This window comes from Carcharhinus amblyrhynchos, chromosome 14 (assembly GCF_965287045.1).
Source record: "Carcharhinus amblyrhynchos chromosome 14, sCarAmb.v2.hapA, whole genome shotgun sequence".
NCBI classification, from domain to species: Eukaryota; Metazoa; Chordata; class Chondrichthyes; order Carcharhiniformes; family Carcharhinidae; genus Carcharhinus; species Carcharhinus amblyrhynchos.
In genome coordinates, this window is record NC_137337.1 from 61,588,702 (window position 1) to 61,613,600 (window position 24,899).

The 24,899-nt window shown below is 42.0% G+C and overlaps 1 protein-coding gene across 1 annotated transcript; it reads left to right on the plus strand.

Moving 5' to 3' along the window:
• The first annotated feature begins 7,608 nt into the window (after positions 1-7,608).
• On the plus strand, positions 7,609-13,023 carry LOC145352182 (EEF1A lysine methyltransferase 3-like). The gene is made up of 3 exons (XM_080201912.1): positions 7,609-7,779; positions 9,889-10,000; positions 12,611-13,023. Exons 1-3 carry the CDS (start codon positions 7,609-7,611, stop codon positions 13,021-13,023), a joined length of 696 nt encoding a protein of 231 aa, XP_080058038.1.
• The last annotated feature ends 11,876 nt before the right edge of the window (positions 13,024-24,899 follow it).

Sequence of the window (24,899 nt, forward strand, 5' to 3'; positions counted from 1 at the left end):
AGACCCTACACACTATAAGCTATTAAACTAATAAATACTTCCCCGACTGCACTCACCCAATCAACTTCTTTCACTTGCCCAGTCACTTTTGAATCTTGGCATCACCTCAAGAGCTTCAAACTCCAATCTAGCACACAGATTCCTCCCTGCACTCTCGTGCTGTTTTCAATTTCCCAATAATTAACTCTGTCACTTGTAGCCTGTATTCTAGCTCTGGTTGCTGCTACCTGCGTGTTCCCACGTCTTGTTGTCCTCCTCACACACTCTCCTCTAGGTACTGCATGTGTAAAGGGCCACACTTTTATTTTGCTGACCACGCCACTTTAGGTAGCATGGTAAATAGTATATATTCAAGCAGAAAGCTGACAAATGACAATGAGTTTGCAAAACTGAGGCAAATGTGTTATATATTGAGATATCTTCTTCTTGGAACCTGACAAATGCAGATCAGGGTATTTTCTAAATAGTAAATAACAATGCAATCTTACCATCTCACAACAGTCAAAAATCTTGACACGTAAGATGTAGTAGGAATAATACGTTTACGTGGATTCATTGAGTCATAATTGATGGAGGCATAAAACGTTGGATCGCACAAGCATAGAATCAGAAAATTGCAGAATCTAGATTGTCAAAATAGTCTTTCTTAGAATCATCTCAGTATCAGAGAATCATAGAACTGCAGAAACACACAAGCACTGAACTATATATTCCCATACTCATAGAATCGTAGGATATCAGAAGCATAGGACTATAGAAGCAGAGAATCATAGGTTCTTACAGGATGAGGTTATTCAGCCCACTGAGAATGTGACAGCTCTTGGAACATGCAGTTTCTAAGGCTTCACACACCTAGCCTTTCTTCATATTTATTATATAGGAAAAGTGAGAGGCATGGGAGTAAATTGCTGGAGCCTTGAGAGAAACCTTTGTATCCTCACTGGCTACAGGGAAGATCTTAGAAGATTGGAGGATAGCCAATGTTGTTCCTTTGTTTAAGAAGGATGGCAAGAATAATCCAGGTAATTACAGGCCGGCGAACCTTACATCAGTGGTAGGGAAATGATTGGAGAGGATTCTTTGGGACAGCATTTATTCCCAATTGGAAATAAGTGAAGGTATTAGCGAGAGGCAATATGGTTTTGTGAAGGGTAGGTCATATCTCATGAATTTGATTGAGGTTTTCAAGGAAGTGACGAAGATGGTTGGTGAGGGTAGGGCAGTGGATGTTGTCTACATGGACTTCAGTAAGGCCTTTGTCATGGTCCTCATGGCAGATGGTGCAGAAGGTGAAGTTGCATGGGATCAGAGGTGATCTGGCAAGGTGGATACAGAACTGGCTCAGTCATAGAAGACAAACAGTAGCAGTGGAAGGGTACATTTCTGAATGGTGGGTTGAGACAAGTGGCATTCCTCAGGAATCAGTACTGGAACCTTTGCTATTTGTCATATATATAAATGATTTGAAGGAAAATGTAAGTGGTTTAATTAATAAGGTTGCGGATGACACAAAGGTTGGTGGAGTGAGGATAGTCATGAAGACCACCAGAGGATACAGCAGGATGTAGATCAGTTGGAGACTTGGGTGGAGAGATGGCAGATGGAGTTTAATCTGAACAAACATGAGGCCATGCATTTCGGAAGGTCTAATACAAATAGGAAATATGCAGTAAATAGCAGATCCCTTAAAAGTACTGATAGGCAGAGGGATCTGGCTATATAGGTACACAGATCACTGAAATTGGCAACACAAGTGGAGAATGTAGTCAAGAAGGCATATTGGCATGCTTACCCTCATTGGGCGGGGCATTCTGTTTAAAAGTTGGCAAGACATGTTGCAGTTTTATAGAACCTTAGTTAGGCCGCACTTGGAATATAGTATTCAATTCTGGTCGCCACACAATCAGAAGGAGGTGGAAGCTTTGGAGAGGATGCAGAAAAGATTTACCAAGATTTTGCTTGGTATGGAGGGCATTAGCTATGACGAGAGATTGGAAAAAACTTGGTTTGTTCTCACTGGAAGGACAGAGGTTGAGAGATGACCTGATAGAAGTCTCCAAGATTATGAGAGCATGGAAAGAATGGATAGTCAGAAGTTTTTTCCCAGGGTGGAAGAGTCAATTGCTCAATTAGGCATAGGTTTAAGTTGCAAGGGGCGAGGTTTAAAGGAGATGTATGAGGCAGGTTTTTTACACAAAGGCTGGTGGGTGCCTGGAACTTGCTGCCAGGGGAGGTAGTGGAGGTGAATACAATAGCGACTTTTAAGGGGCGTCTTGACAAATACATGAATAGGATGGAAATGGAGGGATATAGTCCCTGGAAGGGCAGGGGGTTTTAGTTGAGTCAGACAGCATGCTCAGTGAAGGCTTAGAGGGCCAAACAACCTGTTCCTATGCTGTAATTTTCCTCGTTCTCTGTTCGTTAATGGTATTATTGCTAGACTATTAATCCAGAAACTTAATGTTCTGGGGACGTGGGTTCGAATCCTGTCACTGCATATCATGGGATTTGAATACAATAAAAAAGTATCTAGAATTAAGTATCTACCAATGATCATGAAACAATTGTTGGATAAATCTATCTGGTTCACTAATGTCATTTAGGAAGGAAATCTGTTGTCCTTACCCAGTCTGGCCTACATATCACTCCAGTGCCACAGCAATGTGGTTCACTCTCAAATCCTCTGAAATGACTTCGCAAGCTACTCAGCTTCAAGGGCAACTAGGGATGGGCATAAATGCTGGCCAACCAACACTTTCACCAATGAATAAAAGTTATTTTCTGATTTAAATATACATTTACTTCATTTTAGACACCAGTGGCCCAATTGTTCTGATGGCAAAATAATAGTGGTGTTCACTGCTTACCTCAAATAAATTTGCCCGCAAAGACAGAACATTTCTCTGGGGCGTGTGATCTTTCCCAATGTTAATTTGAATCTTGCACTAAGACAAAAGGATCTCCTTTGATCAATGATGTTGTGAGCGAGGTAAATAGCTAATCATATCGAAAAATTCTCTGGCCCATGATTTTGCTGGTTATCTTTAATTTTACCTTTTTTTTGCATAGAGGGAAATAATGATTGAGACACTGATAGTCACAGATGACAAATCACAAACTTCTTAAAATATTTTATTATAGCAAACACATTTTTATCATAGAAACATTTGTTAATAAGCAAAAGTAGATATCTTCTCCAAGTTTACAAATTTTTTCAGTAATAGTCATGACTTAATGTGCCATTAAATATCAAATTGTTTGGAGAGTGCAAGGGTGGTGGGTGGGGTGAGGTGAGGGGAATGGTGAATGATGTTTAACAGTGATCTTATGCCATAAAGGGGAGCGTTCTCATCAGCTCAAAGATTTGTAAATATTTCAGTGACTTCAATAGCTTAAATATAGGAAACGGTTGTGTATGTTGATTTTGTTGGGCTAATGCAGAGGCCTGAGTTCGGGTCCCACATTAGTTTAATAAATTTGCAATTGAAAAAATAGTGTCCACGAATTGGATGATCATAAAAACTTCAGAGTCTTGTATGTCCTTTGGAGAACACAATCTGTTGCACTTAGCTAGTCTAAACTACATGTCACCCCAGTCCCATATAATGTGGTTGACTTCTAACTGCCTCCTGAAATGGCCTTCAAGCAAATCAGTTGTACTAAACCGCTCCAGGAAAATCAGCTTGGATAAAATTGCATGGCTCGCCCTGAGTAGCTGATGTTGCAATGCCCTTCATGAAAATTCTATGAGCCTGAGCCATGATTGGGAGAACTGTCCTATCTGCTAGTCAGGCAACAGCCTGCCATAATCATACTCACAGAACCAAGTCTTACACCAATTTCCCAGACACCTCCAGTACTGGTCCACAGGACAGGCCGACCAGAAGTCGCCAACACTTGTGAGGAAGCTGCTGGGAGACCTCAGCATTGATTCCCATGGCATGGTGGCACAGTGGTTAGCAATGTCGCCACACAGCGCCAGGAATGAGGTTCAATTTCGGCTTTGGCTGAGTTTCTGTATTGAGAGTGCACGTTTTCCCCATGTCTGCATGGGGTTCCTTTGCATGCTCTGGTTTCCTTCCAGAGTGCAAGTATATGCAGGTTAGGTGGATTAGCCATGCTAAATTGCGCGTTAGTGTCTAAAAATGCAGATTAGGTTGATTTGCCATGGCAAATGTGCGGGGTTATGGAGATAGGGTGGGTAGGGTCGGCCTAGATATAATGCTCTTTTGGAGATTCTGTGCAGGCTCGTTAGGCTGAATGGCTTCTTCGGCACTATAGGGATTCTGTGGTTCCTTAGAAGGACTGGTGGCATCAGATGTCACTTGGCTAAACACCTGTCACCCTCCCTCAGTTGATGAATCTGAGCTCCTCTGTTGTACACCACTGAGAAGACGCACTGAAAGTATCAAGGGCACAAAATTTACTTTGAGTCAGTTCCTTCAAGATCGCCGAGTCCTGGAAGCCATAACTGTCAGATTGGACATGTGGGAGCTGGTTAGAGAACGAACAAAAGGGAAAACCGACCTGACCTCGCCCTCACCAACCAAAATGTTTCAGATTCATTGGATGAAGCTCTATTGGGCACATGAACTATAGCTTTTTTTTTATATTTTTATGTTATAAATAGAGCTACCTATAATTTTACCAGAATTCAGGCACGAATATTTCACCCTGAAATGACATACGTGAGTTCTGATCAATTTTACATTTCATCGATGGAATGTGTTTCTGAAACTGAAGAAGCAAAACATTCGGCATTTGATGTATCCAAATGTAATATTTTGTTCAAGGATAGGGCGTTCTTTGCTTTGTTCTGTTCCCACAGGAAAAAAAAGTATCACAACATTGATTTGAAACGATCTTTGTTCTGGCACGTATAATGTTTCAATGCGTTCGATGTCGCCATAACTTGCGTATGCAACATGTTGGAGCATCGTGAAAAACGATATTTATTACAAAATAATCCTTTTGTCTCTCTTCCCCCGGCCCTGCCTTTCTTTGTGTTCTTGCATGTCAATTACTGATGTCCGCATTTTATTACAGCTAGTACTGGTGCGAGTACTGAGGCATCATCAAGTTGTTATGTAAAGTAACATCGATTATTCTAAGCCCAGATCCAAAACGGTTAGGTCATCTGAGCTGCTGTTTCGGGATCCCAGATAATGTATGTGTTCTACAACCAAGCTCACAATTATATGGGGCGTTGTTGTGGGTGTGGGGAGGTTGGTGGGGCAACAGGACTACCACACATCTGGGTAAAAACTTTCAATATGTCACTAAATAGCCAATCGCCCAAGCCCTCAATCGAAATTGGTAGCCTGTGGTTTAACTGTAATTGGCTATATGGATTGTCCCGCTCTTTTCAGTGGAACAAATTCACTCTGGGGGAATGTACTTCTCTCAGATCTTGTTGAATTACAGATCAGAACAGAATAGAATAGAATAGAATCCCTAAATCACAGAAGGGGGCTGATCGGCCCATCGAGACTGCACCGACCCTCCAAAAGAGCATGAGGGACGGTCTGATTGAATCATATAGCATTGTTAGTGGGCTTGAGAAGTTAATTGTTAAAAGGTTGCTTCCACTGACTGTAGAGATTACAATAGAGGCCGTATTCTCAGGTTAAGGAGCTGCCTATTTAAGACTGAGACAAGGAGAAATGTATTTGCTCAAGTGGCTGTGAAACTTTGAAGATTTTTACTTAGCTGTTGAAGAATAGTTTATGGCATATTCAAGTCTAAAATCGATAGATCTTTGGACGCTAAGAGAATCAAGGGATAGGATAATAAGGCGAGGGGAGGAGAAGAACTATGATCTTATTGAATAATGGACACATTGTATGGGTATTCATAGTCGGCTCCTGTTCCTATTTCTTACTTGCGTGTTAATACCTGACTGGTGAGATACACCTCCACAAGTTTTTTTGAATAAAGATGCCCTCTGCTTATCAGGTCTCTCCCATCCACAACTTGACGATTACAGTTGGTAGAAGATACAGTCGCCCCCTCTTTATTCCAACTCATAACATGTAACTTAGATCAGCATTAGCGAACATGAATCAACTGTTTGGGGATAAAATTCACGTTGCTGCTAATTTGGGATTATTTATACATCAGAGCGAGAATACTCTTTAATTGTGGTTTGCGCTCTTTTGCCGCAAGTGGTCTTCGTTATCCCCTAAGTAACTCTGCAGCAGCCATTTACGATCGTCCATAATGGCATAAGATATCTGACATAAATGTGGACGAAATTTAAATGAACTACGCGTCTCCTAGTATTCGGAGAATAAGTGAGAGACTAGTTGTTTCCGAAGAGCCAGGGACGCTGTCAAATACATTTAAAATGCATGTGGGCTTCGCATTTGACATGCCAAGCAAAATTCGGTTAGCCTTATAATAATTGAACGAAAATCCCAAAAGATATTTTTGCACTCCTAATATTCAAGATGATAAAATTCAAGTACAGCGCCTAAAGGATTCGTAAGTTATAGATTCCACAAAAAAAGGTCGTAACTTCGAAGGGAACGGGTGAAGTCTTAGCTTAGACATCTCTCAAGCAGAAAGTAGTGAGTAGATCGAATGATCTGTCAAAGGAAGCACCAGGCGCAGAAATAGCCGAGAACTGTGGGATGAATATATTGATGAAATGTTAAAAGTTTGATATGAAAGGTTTTGGTCTGGTATAAGGACCGACGAAAAGAACGACCAAAGTCTCTTCCTTTCTGATAATCTCTAAATCACAATCTCAAATAAAGATTCAGCATTGAAATAGTTAGGCGCCTTTATAATTAGCCAATGTGAGATACTTAGAACTTTAAGGAAACCAATGGCAAAAATTATATGAGTACTTCATGATTCATTAAGATGTGTGAAATTGGAATTAAAATTAACTATTGGATCCAACAAGTAAGTATGATACCTCGGTCTCTGAACTGAGTGTTGTTGGCTCAGATTCAGACAGAACTCGAGCGGATAATCGAGATCAACTGGACACTTCAGTATACAGTGAATGTTGTTATTTTGTTCGGTTGGGGGATATTCATCCATTTTATTGGAGAAGGAACATCAGCACCACGATTTATCTGTTGGAAAACTGACCCATGGTGATACATGAATCTATGAGTAAGCTTTTTCAAATGATTAAATTTCTGTTGAGTATGTTCTATCTTTCTGTCAAACACAACATATACTGTGTCAGCCTCTGGGTGATTTTCTGTCGTTGGTGGCATTATCTTTAATGATCCTGGCACTTTGAAACAAAGGGCTCGCTCATTGAGTTAAAGGAAACAGTAGCATTAATTTTTGCACAAATAGTAGCTGCATTTTCTTTCAGTGCCAACATCCGAACACCAGGCTCACGACTTTATGGTTTTGTGGTGCACAAAATTGATAGAGTGTTTCATTGAATCGCAACCGTAATGATGCATGGTTGGCTATGACGAGATTAAGTACGTCCTAAACACGTGGTGAGAGGTGGGGTCGGGCTTTGCTGGAGATGTTAGGTGGAGCTTTATATAAATGCAAGACCCTGTTTCAATCGGGCGCCAGAAGCGAACCCCGTGGCGGATCACAGAACGTCCACTGGGAGACTTCCAGAGGTCGATAATGAGCAGCGCTACTTGCCAGGAGAACTCCGGCGACGATGCCACAAAAGACCCGAATCAGAATTCGATCTACTACATCAACCAGGACAACTTCGAGTTCTGCGGATACAACTTAAAGATCGCTCGAAGTACCAGCCCTAATCTCGGCGTGTCTGCTTATATCTGGGATGCAGTAAGTGCGCCGCATTAGTCAGATAAAACAACAACCTGTCTGTCACATGCATTAATCTTAATATATTAGCCATTCTTTCAGAAAAAAATACATCTTCGTCAGCTCTTTGTTACGGTGGGTTTGCAACTGTGCTCTATTTCTGCTCTTTCTTAAAATTTGGGATTTAAAAACAGGTCAACATAACACACTGAATCTTGTCTTTTCCCCGGAGACGACTTTGGTTTGCGGTGGCATTCAATTGGTCCAAGGATTCCGTGTGGAGGAGCCGCTACTTTCCTTCCTCCGACCCCATTAAGGACCTCATCCCGCCGTCCTTGATATTAAGCTAAAGGTGGCTAGAGTGGAAAACGTGGGCAGTGGGCGGCAGGGGAGAGGCCAGGCACGAGAAAGCGGAGGGATGCTCAGCGTGTGGGGAATCCCAACAGGCAAACCTTGGCGTATTTGTGTGTAGGGTCCCCGGGGTCTTTGGCTGAGAGTCACTCCGTGTCTGGTCACCGAACCTGGAGTCGGGAAGCGGGGACACAGAGAACCATCCTGTCCCTGCCCCCCATCTCCTTCCCCTGCGACACCTACCTCGTCATCACTCACCTGTACCTGGTCCCTCCACGGTCCGAGGCTTTGAATGGGTGTCACAGTGGCAGCAACGCAGCCTCCACACAGCTCTGCTGAATGCAGAAGGGCATCTGGCTTCTACATGGCCGGCAGCTCTCTGCAGCCGGGACTTCCAGCCCTTTGATCTTGGGAGAACGGCCCGGCTCTGGCCTGTTAAATGTCCGAGTGGCACGGGCGGCACGGTAGCGCAGTGGTTAGCACTGGGTTCCTGGGTTCGATTCCCGGCTCGGGTCACTGTCTGTGTGGAGTTTGCACATTCTCCTCGTGTCTGCGTGGGTTTCCTCCGGGTACTCCGGTTTCCTCCCATAGTCCAAAGATGTGTGCGTTAGGTTGATTGGCCATGCTCAGAAATTGCCCCTTTGTGTCCAGGGATGCGTAGGTTAGAGAGATTCGTGGGTAAAAGATGTAGGGATATGGGGGGATATGGGTCTGGGTGGGATTGTGTTCGGTGCAGACTCGATGGGACGAATGGCCTCTTTCTGCACTGTAGGGTTCTATGATTCAATGAGGATGAGCTGGGACTTCCAGAAAAGAGGTAAAATAGGGGTCTCGCTGGTTCTCCAGCCGGAGGCCAAGACCCCCGCACCGCCACAAATTCCCGGCCATCATTTCAATCTGTCACATGCCTGAAATTCCCCCACATATTGAATTTGAAGAAAGAACTTTCCACGGACTATCTGAGCCTCAGCCTTTCTCATAACGAATGTTAAACATTCTTGAAGCTCAATACATAACAGCAGGTGAAGCGATGGACGAATGGCATTGTCTCTAGTACTGATACTTGGACTAGTACTCCAGTGACCCAGGATATTTCTTTGGGGGCTAGGGTTCAGATTCCACCATGGTAGATGGTAAAATTTGAATTCAATTAAAATGAGGAACGATAATGATGATTATGAAACCATTGTCAATTGTTGGAGCAACCCCCTTGATTTACTAATGTCCTTTAGGGCAGAGAATCTACCATCCTTACCTAGTCTGGCCAACAAGTGATTCCAGACGTGGGTAACTCTTAAATGCTTTCTAAAAATCGCCTCACACACCATTCAGTTCAAGAACCATTAGCGATGGGTAATAAATGATGTTACAGTCAGCGACTCATGAATGAATAAAACATGCTATTTTCATAATGTTGACCCTTTAGGTCAGGATCCTTGGGTAATGTTCATGATGCTAAAGTAGTACACACTGATGGAACATTGTTATTTCTTTGGCTTTGAGATTGAGCACTGCAACAACATGTTGCATTGAGATCTCCATACAACTATGCTACAGTGTTGAAAATTGGCCGTGAAGGGTCGGTGGGTAGATATGCCGCCATTATATTTCATGACGGTTACCGTTACCAGATGAAAACATTTTTCACCGGCTTTTTAGTTTACCCCTGTGCAGGCACGTGTTCACACCCGTCACCCATACGAATCTGACAGCAGGCAATGGAACACAACTGCGAGGAATATAATCTTCCTAACGTGCCTATGTGTTCATTATTTTCAGGGAATTGCTCTTTGCCGATATTTGGAGAAAGAGAACATCAGTTTCACTGGGAAGAAAGTGCTTGAACTGGGATCGGGCACCGGAATTGTGGGAATCCTAGCGACACTACTAGGTGAGTAATAGATGGAGTCGAATGGAATTTCACAATTTTATTGATGTCAGAAAGGAGTGCGGGGGATAATGATACGCCTTGCAAAACAGTATCGTCAGCCTCTGAATGACGAACGATCCGAATAATTTTTATCTTCAACCACCCGCCTTCCGCGCGCCCCACCAATTAATACGGAGTTTGGGCAAAATCCCTCGCAAGTCATTAGTGTAAACTTGCATTTGTTATGTAGTAATTTCGAAATCGATGTCAATGTTTTACAAAGAGATTCAAAGTGACATTATCGCAAGGAAATAAAAACATTCCACTTATTTCAGCCCACATACCTGACATTGACCTGAGTGTCCGGGTTAGTGTATTTGAATGCGATAACCAGTACTAAATTTGTGTTTGGCAGTGGACGTTTGCATCCTCTGTAAATGCAAAGCATATAAACGACATCTAATAAAAGATATAGATACAGATCGGAAAGTATGATCAGACTATTAGAGGAAATAATTATTTGCCCCCTGGCTTCGGGAAATTCCATAAACGGTTTATTTTGGGGAAGTTAAGGAAGGTACTAAAACAGTGAAAGACGTTTAGGCCTAATGACAATGGCAATCCAATGTTTCAATGTTCCTAACCTCATGATTACCATCACAGACATAAAGACTTAGAAACGTCCGCGTCTCACCAGATCAGCTCAAAGACAGATGCCTCCCTCAACCAGCTTATCTGCGTCTTTGATGGCAATCTTCCAAAATCTTCCAGTTTATTTCAACCCAAAATGTGAAGGTTCAACGTTGAGTTTTTGTGGTCATAACGATGAACATAATAAATCTAGTTGACTATTCTCTCGAGTAATGTTAACTATCATGCCAAATTTTAAAGGAATGCAACAAGAGATCGATCCCATGGCTCACATATGTACATCTTTGGATGTAACAGTGCAAATTAAGAAAGCTGATAGAAAAGGTACAGAATAATTTCATTTGTGAATTAAGCAAAATACAAAATGAAGGAAATTATGATAAACATTTAAAGTTCAGTGACACGGGTTCAGTTAGGGCATTGTTCCAAATCTGGATACCACATTTCTGAAAAAATGTGAAGGCCTTGCATGGCTTCGATTGTGTTTTATCAGAGTTCGTGAGATGCAGGTATGGGGATGTTAGGGAAACCGAGATTGCTCCCCTGAGTGGCGGGAGCACTAAGGTTTACAGAGGATGCAAATATCCACTGCCAAATAGAAATTTAGCACTGATTATCACATTCCAATGAACTAACATTAATGATTTAATAAGGAATTGAAAATTCTGATTGCGAATTGATGGGAAACTTTGTTTCTGTTTGTACAAAGGTTACTCACCGAAGAACACAGATTTAAGATAATTGGCAAAACAAAATCCATGGGCTTATTTGGAACTGTTTAACTCAGAATATTATTGTCTTTTTTCCCCCAAAAGCTATGTGTGCCTCAAATTACGAGATTTGCAGGAATCCGAAGCAGTACCAGAAGAATAGATTTAAATGGGAAATTATTTCAAAGAATGGAAATGTGGACTGATTTCTGGGCTTTATGGCTTTACGCAATATAACAAAAATCTCTGTCGTTCAGGAACTATTTGTGGGAAAAGAGCGTTCGAATGGCCTCAAGTAATCGTATTTGATCGTGCATGTTAGTGAAAGTCAACTTTGAAGTTTGTCCCATACTTAGATTAATAATTAATCCACTAACCAAATCGCTTCCAAATGAAACATGCAGCCATTTGTCCTTGTAATGAATGATTTGCCAAAGGGCGAAGTCATTCCAGTAATTGGCATATGGTGGCGTCTGTCAGGAGGGGGCGAGTGTTATACTCTCGAGAGGCACATCACTTGGCTCACTGGCGATGTCACCTACATAAATAGGAAGAAACGACTTTCCAATAATCAATTATTTTGAAAAGTATTAGTAAAGCAAGCAATATCGATTGTCTTCTCTACGTACTTTAAAACAAGTCATACTTTTAAAAATATGTAGTTTTACGTTCACCTGTATCGTTCCCTATTTAGATCACTGAAAGCATATGTGTCCCCTAACATTTGGGTCAATGCCTTCCGGCCATATAGTGATCCCAGTTATATCTGTGATTGGACCATAGAGTCCGTCACTATCTCAGGCGATCCATACTTACAGGAACGCTCTTCTTTTCAAAACCGTTACCTTTTGAATCATAGAATCATATAATCTTTATAATACAGGAGAAGACCATTCAGCCCATCGAGCCTGCACTGACCACAATTCCACCCAGACCCCATTCCCACAACCCCATACATTTACCCTACTAATCTCCTGACTCTAGGGTCAATTTAGCAAGGCCAACCAACCTAACCCGCACATCTTTTGACTCTGGGAGGAAACTGGAGAACCCGGAGGAAACCCGCGCAGACACATGGAGAACGTGCAAAATCCACACAGATAGTGACCCGACGCCGGGATTGAACCCCGATCCCTGGCGCCATGAGGCAACAGTGCCACTGTGCCACAATGTCACCCTTTTGCCTCCATGTTCGCCAAAGATAATGAAACCATGCTGTCAAGGGCAAGTCATTAATGTGGATGGATAACCTTTCTCTCCTTTTTGGCAGGTGGAAATGTTACCTTGACAGATCAACCAAAAATATTGCATCAAATAGAATACAACATCACCATCAACATTCCTTCTGCTTGCAGGCATCGTTTGAATGTACGTCCCCTGATCTGGGGTGAAGATCACACCAACTTTTCTAAAGACTATGACTTCATCTTAGGTTCGGATCTTGTTTATAGCTCAGTTTATTACTCTTCACTGATAAGAACATTGCATTATCTTGCTAACCCAGACACCACAATTTATCTCTCTTCTGCATTGCGAAAAGGAAATGGCTCCCTTTCTTTCCATGAAGTTTTGCTACCTGAGTATTTTGACTGCCTGGTTGTTGATAGGTTAGTGGACAAGGATATAATTGTGTATAAAATGAAAAAAATTGGAAAAGGTTCTGATGATTGGTTCCTAGCATAAACATTAAAATTTGCTGATTAAAGGTGCTGACACTGGGGTACATGAATTGCACTCATTATATCTGTTTTTCAAAAGTCAGAATCAAAATTATTTAAGGTCATGTTTTACCCACCTGTTGCCCCATTCTATCACGTGGCGTGTAATCATTCATGTTCAGGGATTCTTTTGGTTTCTCTGTATAGCATCACTTGTCATATTTAAATTTCGAGAGGGCTAACAAATTACTTAAGTACGGGGATCCCAGAGCTGAGCTAAGTTCTGTGCACACTTAATAATGTAGTAATTGAACGATAGGTAGAAATGGAACACTTGGCTAACGTGTCTTTAACAATTCAACACACTATGACACAAGGTGTCGATTAGTTGGAGGATTGCGATATTATTTGCACAAAATTACTTGAATTGTTATTTCCTCATTTTAGCCAGACTGAACCAAGCTAGCGGGCACAAACAGGGGAAATAACCTACTCCTCCCCATTCTACCTGAGGAAAATCTATAATCGGTCACCAACTTACTCACTGGACCTTTAGTTAAGTAATATACAATAATATTAACAAGGCTACTGCTACTATTGATAATAATGATTATTATTTACATAATTTGGGCCATGACTGAAAAAATCATACGATAGCGGCTTGACAACCAAGTTCTAATTGAAAACAATTAAAAACATAATATTTATTTTCACTTGTCACAAACTGATAGGCTTTTTTTATGAATTCGTGGGACATGGATGTCACTGCTGGACTAAGATTTATTGCCCATCCCTAGTCACCCACAAATTTGAGTGGCTTGCTATGCCACTTTAGAGGATGGATAAGAGGTACTGTGGCCCTAGGATCACATTAGGCCAAACCGGGTAAGGGTGGCAGATTTCCTTTCCTAAAGGACATTAATGAACCAAAAGGGGTTTTCTGGCAATCGTTTCATGGTCATCAGCAGATTCTTAATTCCAGATTTAAAACATTGAATTCAAATTCCTGCTGTGGTGGGATTCGAGCTCAGGTGCCCAGAAAAGTAAACTTCCGGATTGATAATCTAGCGATAATACCACCAGGCCATAGCACCCCAATACGCCAGTGTTATTCACTCTTGCAAGCCTATAGTATATGAAAATTGGATCGCCATAATATTGCTAACAACACCGATGAAATTCACTTCAAACAATGGTCAGTAACATAGCCTAAATATGTCAAAATGTGTTTTCTACTTTTCCTCTCAGGGTAAAGTAACGTCGGCATTTAAAATTTTAGGACAACTTTGTTAGCACTTATATGTCGCTTTCTTGCATTACTGATCACATGGATACCTTTGCAGCCAAGGCACGAGACTAACAAAGAAAATTTGTGGGATATTTTCGCACTGTTCTTGTTGCAGACACCAACCAGCAAAGAATTAATTGGTCCGCTTGTGCACTTCATTTTTAACAATTCGCTCTTTAAGATTGCGAAAATCTCTGACAGATTGCACTTTCGTGCAAAAACAACTACATAACCACTGCACAGAACTTGGAGAAAGTCGCAGTAAAAATAAAGCGCAACGGCGCGTCAGTGTTAACCGCAGGGATGCTGACTAAACAGAGAACAGATGGCAAGCGAAGCCAATAGTGAAGTTCCAATTAAAATTGATGCAATTGTATTTTCAATAGGCATCAAAGTTGTACAGTTAATGCTCAACTATTTAGGTGCATACGACAACAAAAAACATTTTAACCACCGCATACTGATAAATGAAGTTGAAAACAACGATCACTGTTGTCATCCGTCCAGTTGTAATGCATGAGGCTCACCTATTTGATTCAAAATTTTCTTAATGATGAAATAAACTTGGGAGTTTTTACGTTGAATCCCGTTAATCTTGTGTCATTGCGATCCTAAAGCACGTTTTTCTGTTTCTGAATATTCCATTGACATACTAAGGGGCAGGTTAAATAAAGTCAAAATACAGAATTCAATAAATTTTTGATTCTCGAGTGCATGCTACTTTTAACGTGACAAAATAGATTATAAATCTGAAATAATAAAAAATTGCAAAATCACAGTTTGATCTCATGTATATCTGGGAACTCCTGGGTCTTTCAATTTGTCTTTTCGGCTTTTTTGTGATTAGCCTGGGGCTGAATGAAACATCAGATGGCACGGAGGGATATGAAGCCAGATCACTGAACGATTTCTGTTCCGAATATCAGCTTCAGTAGCAAGAAGAAAACAATATTATCATTCTTGTTCCTTGGTGTGAGGAATATCAGAATTATAGAATCTTGCAAACAGAAGAATGCCTGCGATGAAGACCATTGTCTCAGTGACGGTTTTTCGCTTGTGCTGTCCGATGTAACCTCAGAACCTAGTTTTGCAGCGTTGCAGATTAGTCTTGTTTAAGCAAATGTCCAATTATTGTTGAAAAATTTCAAGAAATGTGCTTCTACCATCCCTAAAGACAGTGCATTTCAAATGTTAAAAATCTTCTTGGGGCGTATTTATCCTTTTCTACCCCTTGCTAAAACCAATCATTTTGTGGTTAGCGACACAATTGCCAGAGAAAGGTTTCCGTCCAATGGCTTAATCCAAACTCCTCAGTGTTTTTGTATTTAGACCCCTATTTAAAAAGCAAGCACTACGTCCGTTTCGTTAGCTATCCTGTCAAATTTTTCCGCCATCTTAAAAGCTTTGCGACCGTCCACCTAGCATAATCTTGGGCCCCCTCCAAATTAGATAACTTCGACTGTACTATTTCTTCATGTTGTTCTTTATAAACGTTATAAGCTCATCTTCATGCATACTAACTCTCATGTGTCATTTGTCTGCCGAATTCAGCGATATGTCTCGTCCCTCCTTCCATTATTCCATACTCTTATTTGCTGCACTACCAAATTTTGCATCAGTCAAAAAAAATCGAATTTTTACTTCTAGATTATCAGACTACTTGTCCAACATCTAATAATAGTTGAGCAGAAATTTCCTCCAATTTATTGTTGGAAAGATGGCAGCAATCTTTTTTGGTCCCTTTTTCAAATCCCTTCCCTCGCTATTTATTCTATTCCTCCTGTCAACAGTCTAATATTAAACTGTTGTGTTTGTAAAGTTGGTGTAAAATGTGACATCGAGACGGGCTTCAGAGCATATATTCGCGCCATCATTAAGTCGGCCTATTTCTGCCCGTCTCAACCAACTTTGCTCCTATCTCAGCTGACAATGAGATGCTTATTCGTGCCGCTGCTACTTCGGTAATCGATAATTTTAATGCACTGCTGGCTGATCCACCACATTTTACCCTGTTTAAATCAGGTGCCATTTGTCTATCACCCTGTGCTCACTGGTGTGCATTGGCCTCCGATATGCAACATACACATTCACATCCCTATATGACATCGACCCTCCTCAACCATGTCGTCTCACCTAGCTCGAAAAAACTCCAAGATATTTGTGTTTTTCCAACTCCGATCTCTGCATCCCTGAAATTATTGGCCCATGTTTGCTAACAATTGGCAAGGCATCCACAATCTCCACCTGTACTTATCTCAGTATGCTTGGATGCATCATAACAGTACGTGTGATTTCTTAATTTTAAGGGTAGTTAGCCTAACTCATTACTCCTCCGTCGCCCTGATGCCAACTCTTTCTTGAAAAGGGCTGCAACATTTGCAATTGTTTTGTCCTCTGGTGTGATAAGTTACAGTCAGTTTATAATGCCTCCAGACTAACTTTAATCAGGAATCTATGCTTCGTGCTCACTGGGCTGTGTAACTTGATTTAAGTGATGCCCACCTGTTTAGTACTTGTTTTTTATTGTTGTACTTTCGAATATCACTACACGCTTCTCGCATATTAGGACATTAATTCAACACTTTTTTTGCGAAAACGGATGCAAAATTATTCATTCAATACTTCCGTTGTATCTGCCTTCGCAAGAGGATTCCCTTTTTGACCGTACCTTTTCACCATGACTTTCATTTATTGTTTAGTTTGTAGATGCTGATAACATTTATTGACTCCCCTATTCTGTAACTCACCAATCTTTTGTCATATTTCTCGAGACCGCCTTATGTCATTTTACACTTCGGTAGTCTGCCTTTTTAAAATGCTTCCTGGTATTCGTCATCAACCTCCCTTTTTTTATTCATATTCTCGTGGCCGTCTGGAAGGGTTTGTATGCGAAAATACATGCAATTTGAAAGCTTCCTATTGCTTATTTACCCATTATGCGTCACTTTTTTTGCTTTCTCCTTGCGACATATGTAAGGAAATTTGTACTCAATATGTAAGCATGTTAGTACTTAGAGAATTTGTACTGAACAATTGTACCTAAACTGGGTATGAATTACGGAATCACGGATAGTATTAGAGTGTCTTCCTGAAGTAGAATTGGGATGGGTAATTAAGTATAGCTGATTTGTAACCTAATATAATCAAGTGTAGCAAATGTGATCAGAGCAGGAGACCCAGAGAAGTAGTATAGCAGTTACTTATTAGCAAATGCAAACAGCAGTCACTTGGGGAGACAATGGGTACTATACAGCTGTCCAGCTTAATATATGATCGTAACAAGCAGGAAAGAATAAAGTGAGCATGTTTTTCTTCACATTCGGCCTAAGTCAGCTAAACCACTATTGTTGTACAAGCAGAGTCGTAAAGATAAGGGCAAAGGATGTAACTACCATGGTTTCGAGAGGAAAAGAGACGTAACAATGGGTGACCAATCTCAAGCAAGGTAAATAAGGGGTCAGTACAGAAACAATGGTGGCTAAACGAGGTCGCATTGTAAAAGCGAGATAAGAATCTTGAGATATGGAGCTGAAATGTGCATAAAAAGACTGTAAGCCGAGGGCTCTGTGGAATGCTCCGGACATCCCGGCTTTATTCTCTTGTACTGGAAAATAAAGTCTACTGCTTGGAAGATTACAACTCAGACTCTCTGTTTCAATCGGGCTACATAAGTTGTCGTCCTGGGGAACCACGACACATATCGCTTCTCAAGTGACTGAAATTAACTCTCCTTTATTGGCGTATTTTAAACTTCTACTTAGCTGTTGGTAACTTGCAGCACTTCAGTCTTTCAGATACAACTCTGATCTTCTTAGCTAACGCGTTGACAAGAACAAATCTGTAGCCATTGTCTACGATTGACACATCTATTCCAGTTTTGGAGGGTGTAACTAACGCAATAAACAAAAGAGGGCAAGTACTCGTTGTTCTTTGATTTTCAAAGACTTTTGATGTGGTATCACACCCAAAGCCGGTACACAAAAAACTTGTGCGACAAGGAGTGATATATTGGTAGTGATCAAGTATTGATTAACAGACAGAAATCAGGGTCAGGATGAATAGATTACGTCAAGATGGCATGTTGTAACTACTGCGGTGTCACAGAGCTATGAGCATATTCCAGCTAGTTATAATCCCAATGAGCGATTTAGGTGAGTTTACCAAATATGATCTATCTAAATTTCGTGTCGATAAAGAGCTAGGTGGGAAAATAAACAGTCAATGGGGCACAAAGAAGTGAAAATGGATATAGATCAGTTAAACTGACTGGGCAAGGTGATGGAGGATAGAGTATAGTGTAAGGTATTATCCATTTAGTATGAATAATGAAAAACAGCATATTTATTAAAAGTTGAGACAACCAAAGAAAGTATTCAGACACATTATCTATCCCTTTAAACGAATCATGGAAAAGTTACATGAAAGCAATTACAACTGAAAATTCTACTTTAGTCTGTAGTTCAATGGAATTAGAGCATATAAGTGAGGAGTCTAACTGCAATTGCATATAGAGTTAGTGAGTTTATATCTGGAATGCCATGTTTAGCGTTGGGCTCATTGCATGAATAAAACTACATTCCTTACGTGAAATGCAAGAGACGTTCATTAGATAGATTTCAGGGATGGAACGGTGAGACTGCATATTCTTCGGAGTTTAGAAGAAAGACAGGCGATCTCATTGAAACGTACGCAATTCTTAAGAAGTAATTCTTGACAGGACAGATATTGACTCCCTGTTTTTCCCAGCTCGAGTCTAAGCATGGTGTCAAGTAGGAATTCAGCCACGTGGGAGTGAAATGAAAAGTTTTTTTTCGCCAAGGGTGTTAGTATGAAGAATAAAAGTAGGTCATTCAGTCATCAGCTCCACCATTCAAGGCGATTATCTCATCTTGTACCTCGGCTATATTTCCCTACTTTATCCTGATATCCTTTGATTCCCTTGGCATCCTTTATCCTTGTCCCTCTAGCCACGGAAAACATTCTCGGTACATCCATCATGACAAAACTCTAAAGTTGATTGAGTTGTGATTTTTTGGAATTCTCAGCCCAAGAGAACTATGGATGCTGAGTGAATAACGAAGACTGAAATTGATGGCGTTTTGGACAATAAGCAGCTCAGCGGATATGTGGATCTAGCAGGGAAGTCAGCTCGCATCGACCGATAGAGCTACATGCTTCATCCCTACTTCCATTTACCTTGTGGTTATGTTCCTGTTGTATTGACCTGAGACAATATTTATTAGCAATAACTGTATGTTTCATCAATATTCTAAGGGTCAATAAAAACTCATTTTTAACAATACTGTGAAAATAGCCGAGGAATGCCTACTCGTATGCACTTCATTCTGTATGTTTGCAACCCTCCTGTATTGCTAGAGGCGCAATATTGCCGCGCACAATTCAGTGTAATAGGGGGGAAGAAAACAAGGATGATTCATTGCGCGGCAAGAGATCTGGAAGTGTAAAGTCTTTCTGACAAGAAACATACCAAGTGTTGGGGTTCGTAATTTGGCCAATATAAGCTGCCAGGACAACTGAGCTAATTGAGGTGTGCAAAATTATGAGGGTCATAGGTAGGAAGAAACGTTTTCCCTTAGTAGAGTGGTCAATAACCAGGGGTATCGATGTAAGGTAAGGTGCATTAGAATTAGAGGGGGGTTAGAGGAAAATCTTTTCACCCAGAGGGTGGTGAGTATCTAGAACTCTGCTTGGAAGTGTGATGGAGGTGGGAACTCTCATAACATTTAAGAAATATTTAGATGAGTATTTGAAATTCATAGCATCCAAGCCTATGGACCAAGTGCTGGGAAGTAGGATCAGAATAAATAGGTGCTTGATGGCCTGCGTAGGCACGATGGGTCGAATGGCTTCTTCTTGTGCTGTAAACCTTTATGACTCTATGGAGTTTCTTCTACTAACTCGCAAGGTTCCTTGGTAGTTGCTAAGATGCATACAACCTGAGGCTGCCTCATGTGTCTCAAATGTTCATACCAGTAGCGAGCCCCAGTGTGTGGCTTCTGGGTGAAGGGCTATCTAGAAAACGTGTGTCTTAGGATATTAGTTTGGAACGGTGGCATTGGAGCATTACCAGGCTACATTTGCTCCACGAGAGCAATCATATTACAGGCCAAGATGAGATTGTGGTGCTTTGTAAGTTCTGGGGGAAATCTCCAATGTGACGTTTCAATGGCCTCCTGCATTGTGGTGGTCTATTGTGAGTTGCACAATTAGCCAAAGAAGATAAGTCAGGAACTTCAGCCTCATGCTGGGGATGAATGCCCATCATTTGGCAGAGCGAGTGGGAGGAACAGAATGAAGTCAACCTAATGTTCTCAGTGAAGGAAACCTGCCGTTTTTATTTGGCCTGGTCTCCGTGTGACTTCGCACCCATGCAAACAATGTGTCTTACTTGCTCTCTGAAATGACGCAGCGATGTACTCAGTTGTAACAAACCACTAGAGAAGGACAAAATCGGTGCTAATCCAACCCTGGAACGCCCACCTTCCTAACAGTTGAGGTTTGTGCAAAAATTAGAAAAGGTATAGAAACACAGAATGTAGGAGCAAGCATAGATCATTTGGCTTTTCGATCCTGCACCAACATTCATTACGATATTAGCTGATCATCCAGCTCAGTAACCTGTTTTCCCCTCAAATCCCTCAATCCCATTAACCCCAAGAACTTTACCGAACTCCTTCTTTAAAACATATAATGTTTTGGCCTCAGTTGTTTTCTGTGGGTGAGAATTCCAAGGCTCATTACTCTGGAAGTGAAGAATTTTTTCCTATTCTGAGTCCTAAATGACCCCATATCCTTAGGTTTTGACCTGTGGTTCTAGATTCCCCCTGGTATCTGTAACATTCTTCCTGCATCTACCCTGTCGAGCCTGTTTACAATTTTATAGATCTCTATGAGATCCCCTCCCCCCGTTTTAAATCCTACCCGACTCTATCTCTCCTCATACACAGTTCTGCCATGTTAGGAATTAGTCTGGTAAACATTTGTTACATTCTGCGTAAGAATAAAATCATAACTCGGATCAAAAGACAAAACCTGCATACGATACCCCAGTTGTGGCCTCATCAAGGTCCTGCAAAATTGCAGCAAGATATGGAGGGCATAGTAGCATAGAGGGGTAGCACTGCTGCCTCACAACTCCAAGGATTCGGGTTCAATTCCAGCTTTGAATGACATTGTGGAATTTGGGCATTCTCCACATGTCTGAGTGGGTTTCCTTTGGGGTGCTGCGATTTGCTCCCACAGTCCAAAGATGGGCAGGTTAGGTGGATTGGCCAAGCTAAATTGTATCTTGGTGTCCAGAGATGTGTAGGTTAGAAGGATTAGCAAGATAAACCCGTGAGGTTACGAGGATAGAACAGGGGTGGATTTGGGTAAGATGGGTAAGATGCCGTGTCAGAAACTTGGAGCAGAATTGATGGGTCGAGTGGCCTTCTTCTGTGATGTGGGGATTCTATATTATGCTGTATCTGTATTGCCCATTTACTCAGCTTGTCCAAATCACACTGAAGCGTTTCTGTATCGAGCTCACAGCTGTCTCACTCCCCCCACGTTCGTGTCATCTGCAAAGTTAGCGATATTACATTTAATTCTCCCATCTATATCATTAATATATATTGCAAATAGTTGGGGTCCTAGCAATGATAAGTCACTGTCTACCATTTGGAAAAAGACACATCTTTGTTTCCTGTTTGCCAACTATTTTTCGATGCACCTAAATACACTGCCCCCAAGCTCCCATGCTTTAAATTTACACACCATTCGCCAATGTGGGATCTACCACAGACTCTCTTTGAAATTCAAATAATCGACGTCCCATGGCTCCCTCGCATCAATTATATTAGATGCATTCTGGAAGAATTCCAATAATTTTGTCAAGCATGATTTCCCTTTTGCAAACCCATGCTGCCTCTATGTGAAACTGCTAATGTTTTCAAGTGCTTTTCTATTAAATCTTTTTAAAAAAGCTAGTATTTCCCCACTACCGACGGCAGGCTGACTGGTCCATAGAGTTTTCTCTCTGCCTCCGTTATCTAAGAAAAACCAATCAGCATGTCTTAATAACTATCGGCCGGTGGCTCTAACATCCATCATTATGAAGTGCTTCAAAAGGCTAGTCACGGTATGAATCAATTCCAGCCTTCCAGACTACCTGGACCCTCTACAGTTTGCCTACTGCGGCAACAGGTCCACAGCAGATACCATCTCCCTGGCCCTCAACTCTGGAACACCTAGAAAACAAGAACATCTACGTCAGACTCCTATTCATTGACTATAATCAGCTTTCAACACTATTCCCACGAAACTCATCTCCAAACTCCATGGCCTGGGCCTCAGCACCTCCCTCTCTGGCTGGATCCTGAACTTCAGGAAGCGTATGGCGGAGGTGATAGTGGATGCCTTGGTGGTTATTTTCCAAATGTCGCTGGATTCCGGGGAAGTGCCGGAAGATTGGAAAACGGCTAATGTTACGCCGTTGTTTAAGAAGGGTGCCAGGCAAAAGGCGGGGAATTATAGGCCGGTTAGTTTAACGTCTGTGGTAGGTAAAATGTTAGAATCTGTCATTAAGGAGGAAATTGCGAGGCATCTTGAAGGGAATTGCTTGATAGAGCAGATGCAGCACGGTTTCATTAAAGGGTAGTCGTGTCTGACAAATTTACTGGAGTTCTATGAGGATGTGTCTAGGGCGGTGGATAGAGGAGAGCCGGTGGATGTGGTCTTTCTAGATTTTCAGAAGGCGTTTGACAAAGTGCCTCACAAGAAGTTATTGCAGAAGGTCGAGGGACATGTAGTTGGGGGTAGGGTGTTAGCATGGCTAGAGGATTGGTTGTCAAATAGGAGGCAGAGAGTGGGGGTCAATGGGTGCTATTCGGATTGGCGAATGGTGACTAGTGGAGTGCCCCAGGGGTCGGTGCTGGGGCCTCAGCTTTTTACCATTTATATAGATGATCTGGAGGAGGGAACCGAGTGTAGAGTGTCGAAATTTGCTGATGACACCAAGATTGGGGGAACGGCAAATTGTGCGGAGGGTGTGGAGAGTCTACAGAAGGATCTAGATAGGCTGGGCGAATGGGCCAGGAAATGGCAAATGGAATTTAATGTTGGCAAGTGTGAGGTGGTCCACTTTAGTAGGAAGAATGGTAGGAAGGACTATTACTTACGGGGCGAAAAACTGCAGCAGGCGACGGTGCAGAGGGACCTCGGGGCCCTTGTGCATGAGTCGCAAAAACCCAGCTTGCAGGTGCAGCAGGTGGTCAGGAAGGCGAATGGGATGCTGGCCTTCATAGCGAGGGGGATTGAATATAAAAGTAGGGAGGTCTTGCTGCAGCTGTATAGGGCATTGGTGAGGCCGCAGCTGGAGTACTGTGTGCAGTTTTGGGCGCCACACCTGCGCAAAGATATTTTGGCCTTGGAGGGAGTGCAGAGGAGGTTTACTAGGCTGATACCGGAGTTGAGGGGGTTGAGCTATGAGGAGAGGCTGAATAAACTGGGCTTGTACTCGTTAGAGTTTAGAAGAATGAGGGGAGATCTCATTGAGACGTATAACATGATGAATGGGATGGATAGGATAGAGGTGGAAAGACTCTTCCCGCTCAAAAAAGACAGTAGGACTAGGGGGCACAGCCTCAAGATAAAAGGGGGACGGTTTAGAACAGAGTTGAGGAGGAACTTCTTCACTCAAAGGGTGGTGAATCTCTGGAATTCTCTGCCCGTTGAAGTGGTGGAGGCTGCCTCGCTAAATATTTTTAAGACGCGGGTTGATGGGTTTTTGATAGGAGAGGGGATTAAGGGTTATGGGGAGAGGGCGGGAAAGTGGAACTGAGCAGCGACAGATCAGCCATGATCTTATTGAACGGCGGGGCAGGCTCGAAGGGCTGGATGGCCTACTCCTGCTCCTATTTCTTATGTTCTTATGTTCTTATAACATACCCCTGTCTACGTCAATGGGGACGAAGTAGAAAGGGTGGAAAGCTTCAAGTGTTTAGGTGTCCAGATTACAACAAACTGTTCTGCTCCCCTCCATGCCGGCGCTATAGTAAAGAAAGGTCACCGGCGCCTCTACTTTCTCAGAAGACTAAGGAAATTTGGCATGTCAGATACGACTCTCATCAATCTTTACATATGCACCATAGAAAGCATCCTTTCTGGGTGTATCATAGCTTGGTATGGCTCCTGCTCTGCCCAAGAACGCAAGGATTTACAAAAGGTCATGAATATAGCCCAATCCATCACACAAATCAGCCTCCCATCCATTGACTCTGCCTACACTTCCCACTGTCCCGGCAAAGCAGCCAGCATTACTAAGAACGTCCCTGACACTCTCTCTTTCACCTTCTTCTGTCAGGAAAAAGATACAAAAATCTGAGGTCACGTACCAATGGACTCAAGAAGATAGATGATCTGGAGGAGGGGGCTGTATGTAGGGTGATGAAATTTGCTGATGACACGAAGATGAGTGGAAAAGCAAATTGCGTGGAGGGTGTGGAGAGTCTGCAGAGAGACCTGGATTGGCTGAGCGAGTGGGCGAGGACCTGGCAGATGGAGTATAATGTTAGCAAGTGTGAGGTTATCCACTTTGGCAGAAATAATTGTAG

What these genes read in the sequence shown, in the direction of transcription:
- LOC145352182 (XM_080201912.1), top strand. Translation starts at nt 7,609, where the DNA reads ATGAGCAGCGCTACTTGCCAGGAGAACTCCGGCGACGATGCCACAAAA. An exon ending in CTGCTTATATCTGGGATGCA is followed by an intron (nt 7,780 to 9,888) that starts GTAAGTGCGCCG and finishes CATTATTTTCAG; the next exon opens with GGAATTGCTCTTTGCCGATA. An exon ending in AATCCTAGCGACACTACTAG is followed by an intron (nt 10,001 to 12,610) that starts GTGAGTAATAGA and finishes CCTTTTTGGCAG; the next exon opens with GTGGAAATGTTACCTTGACA.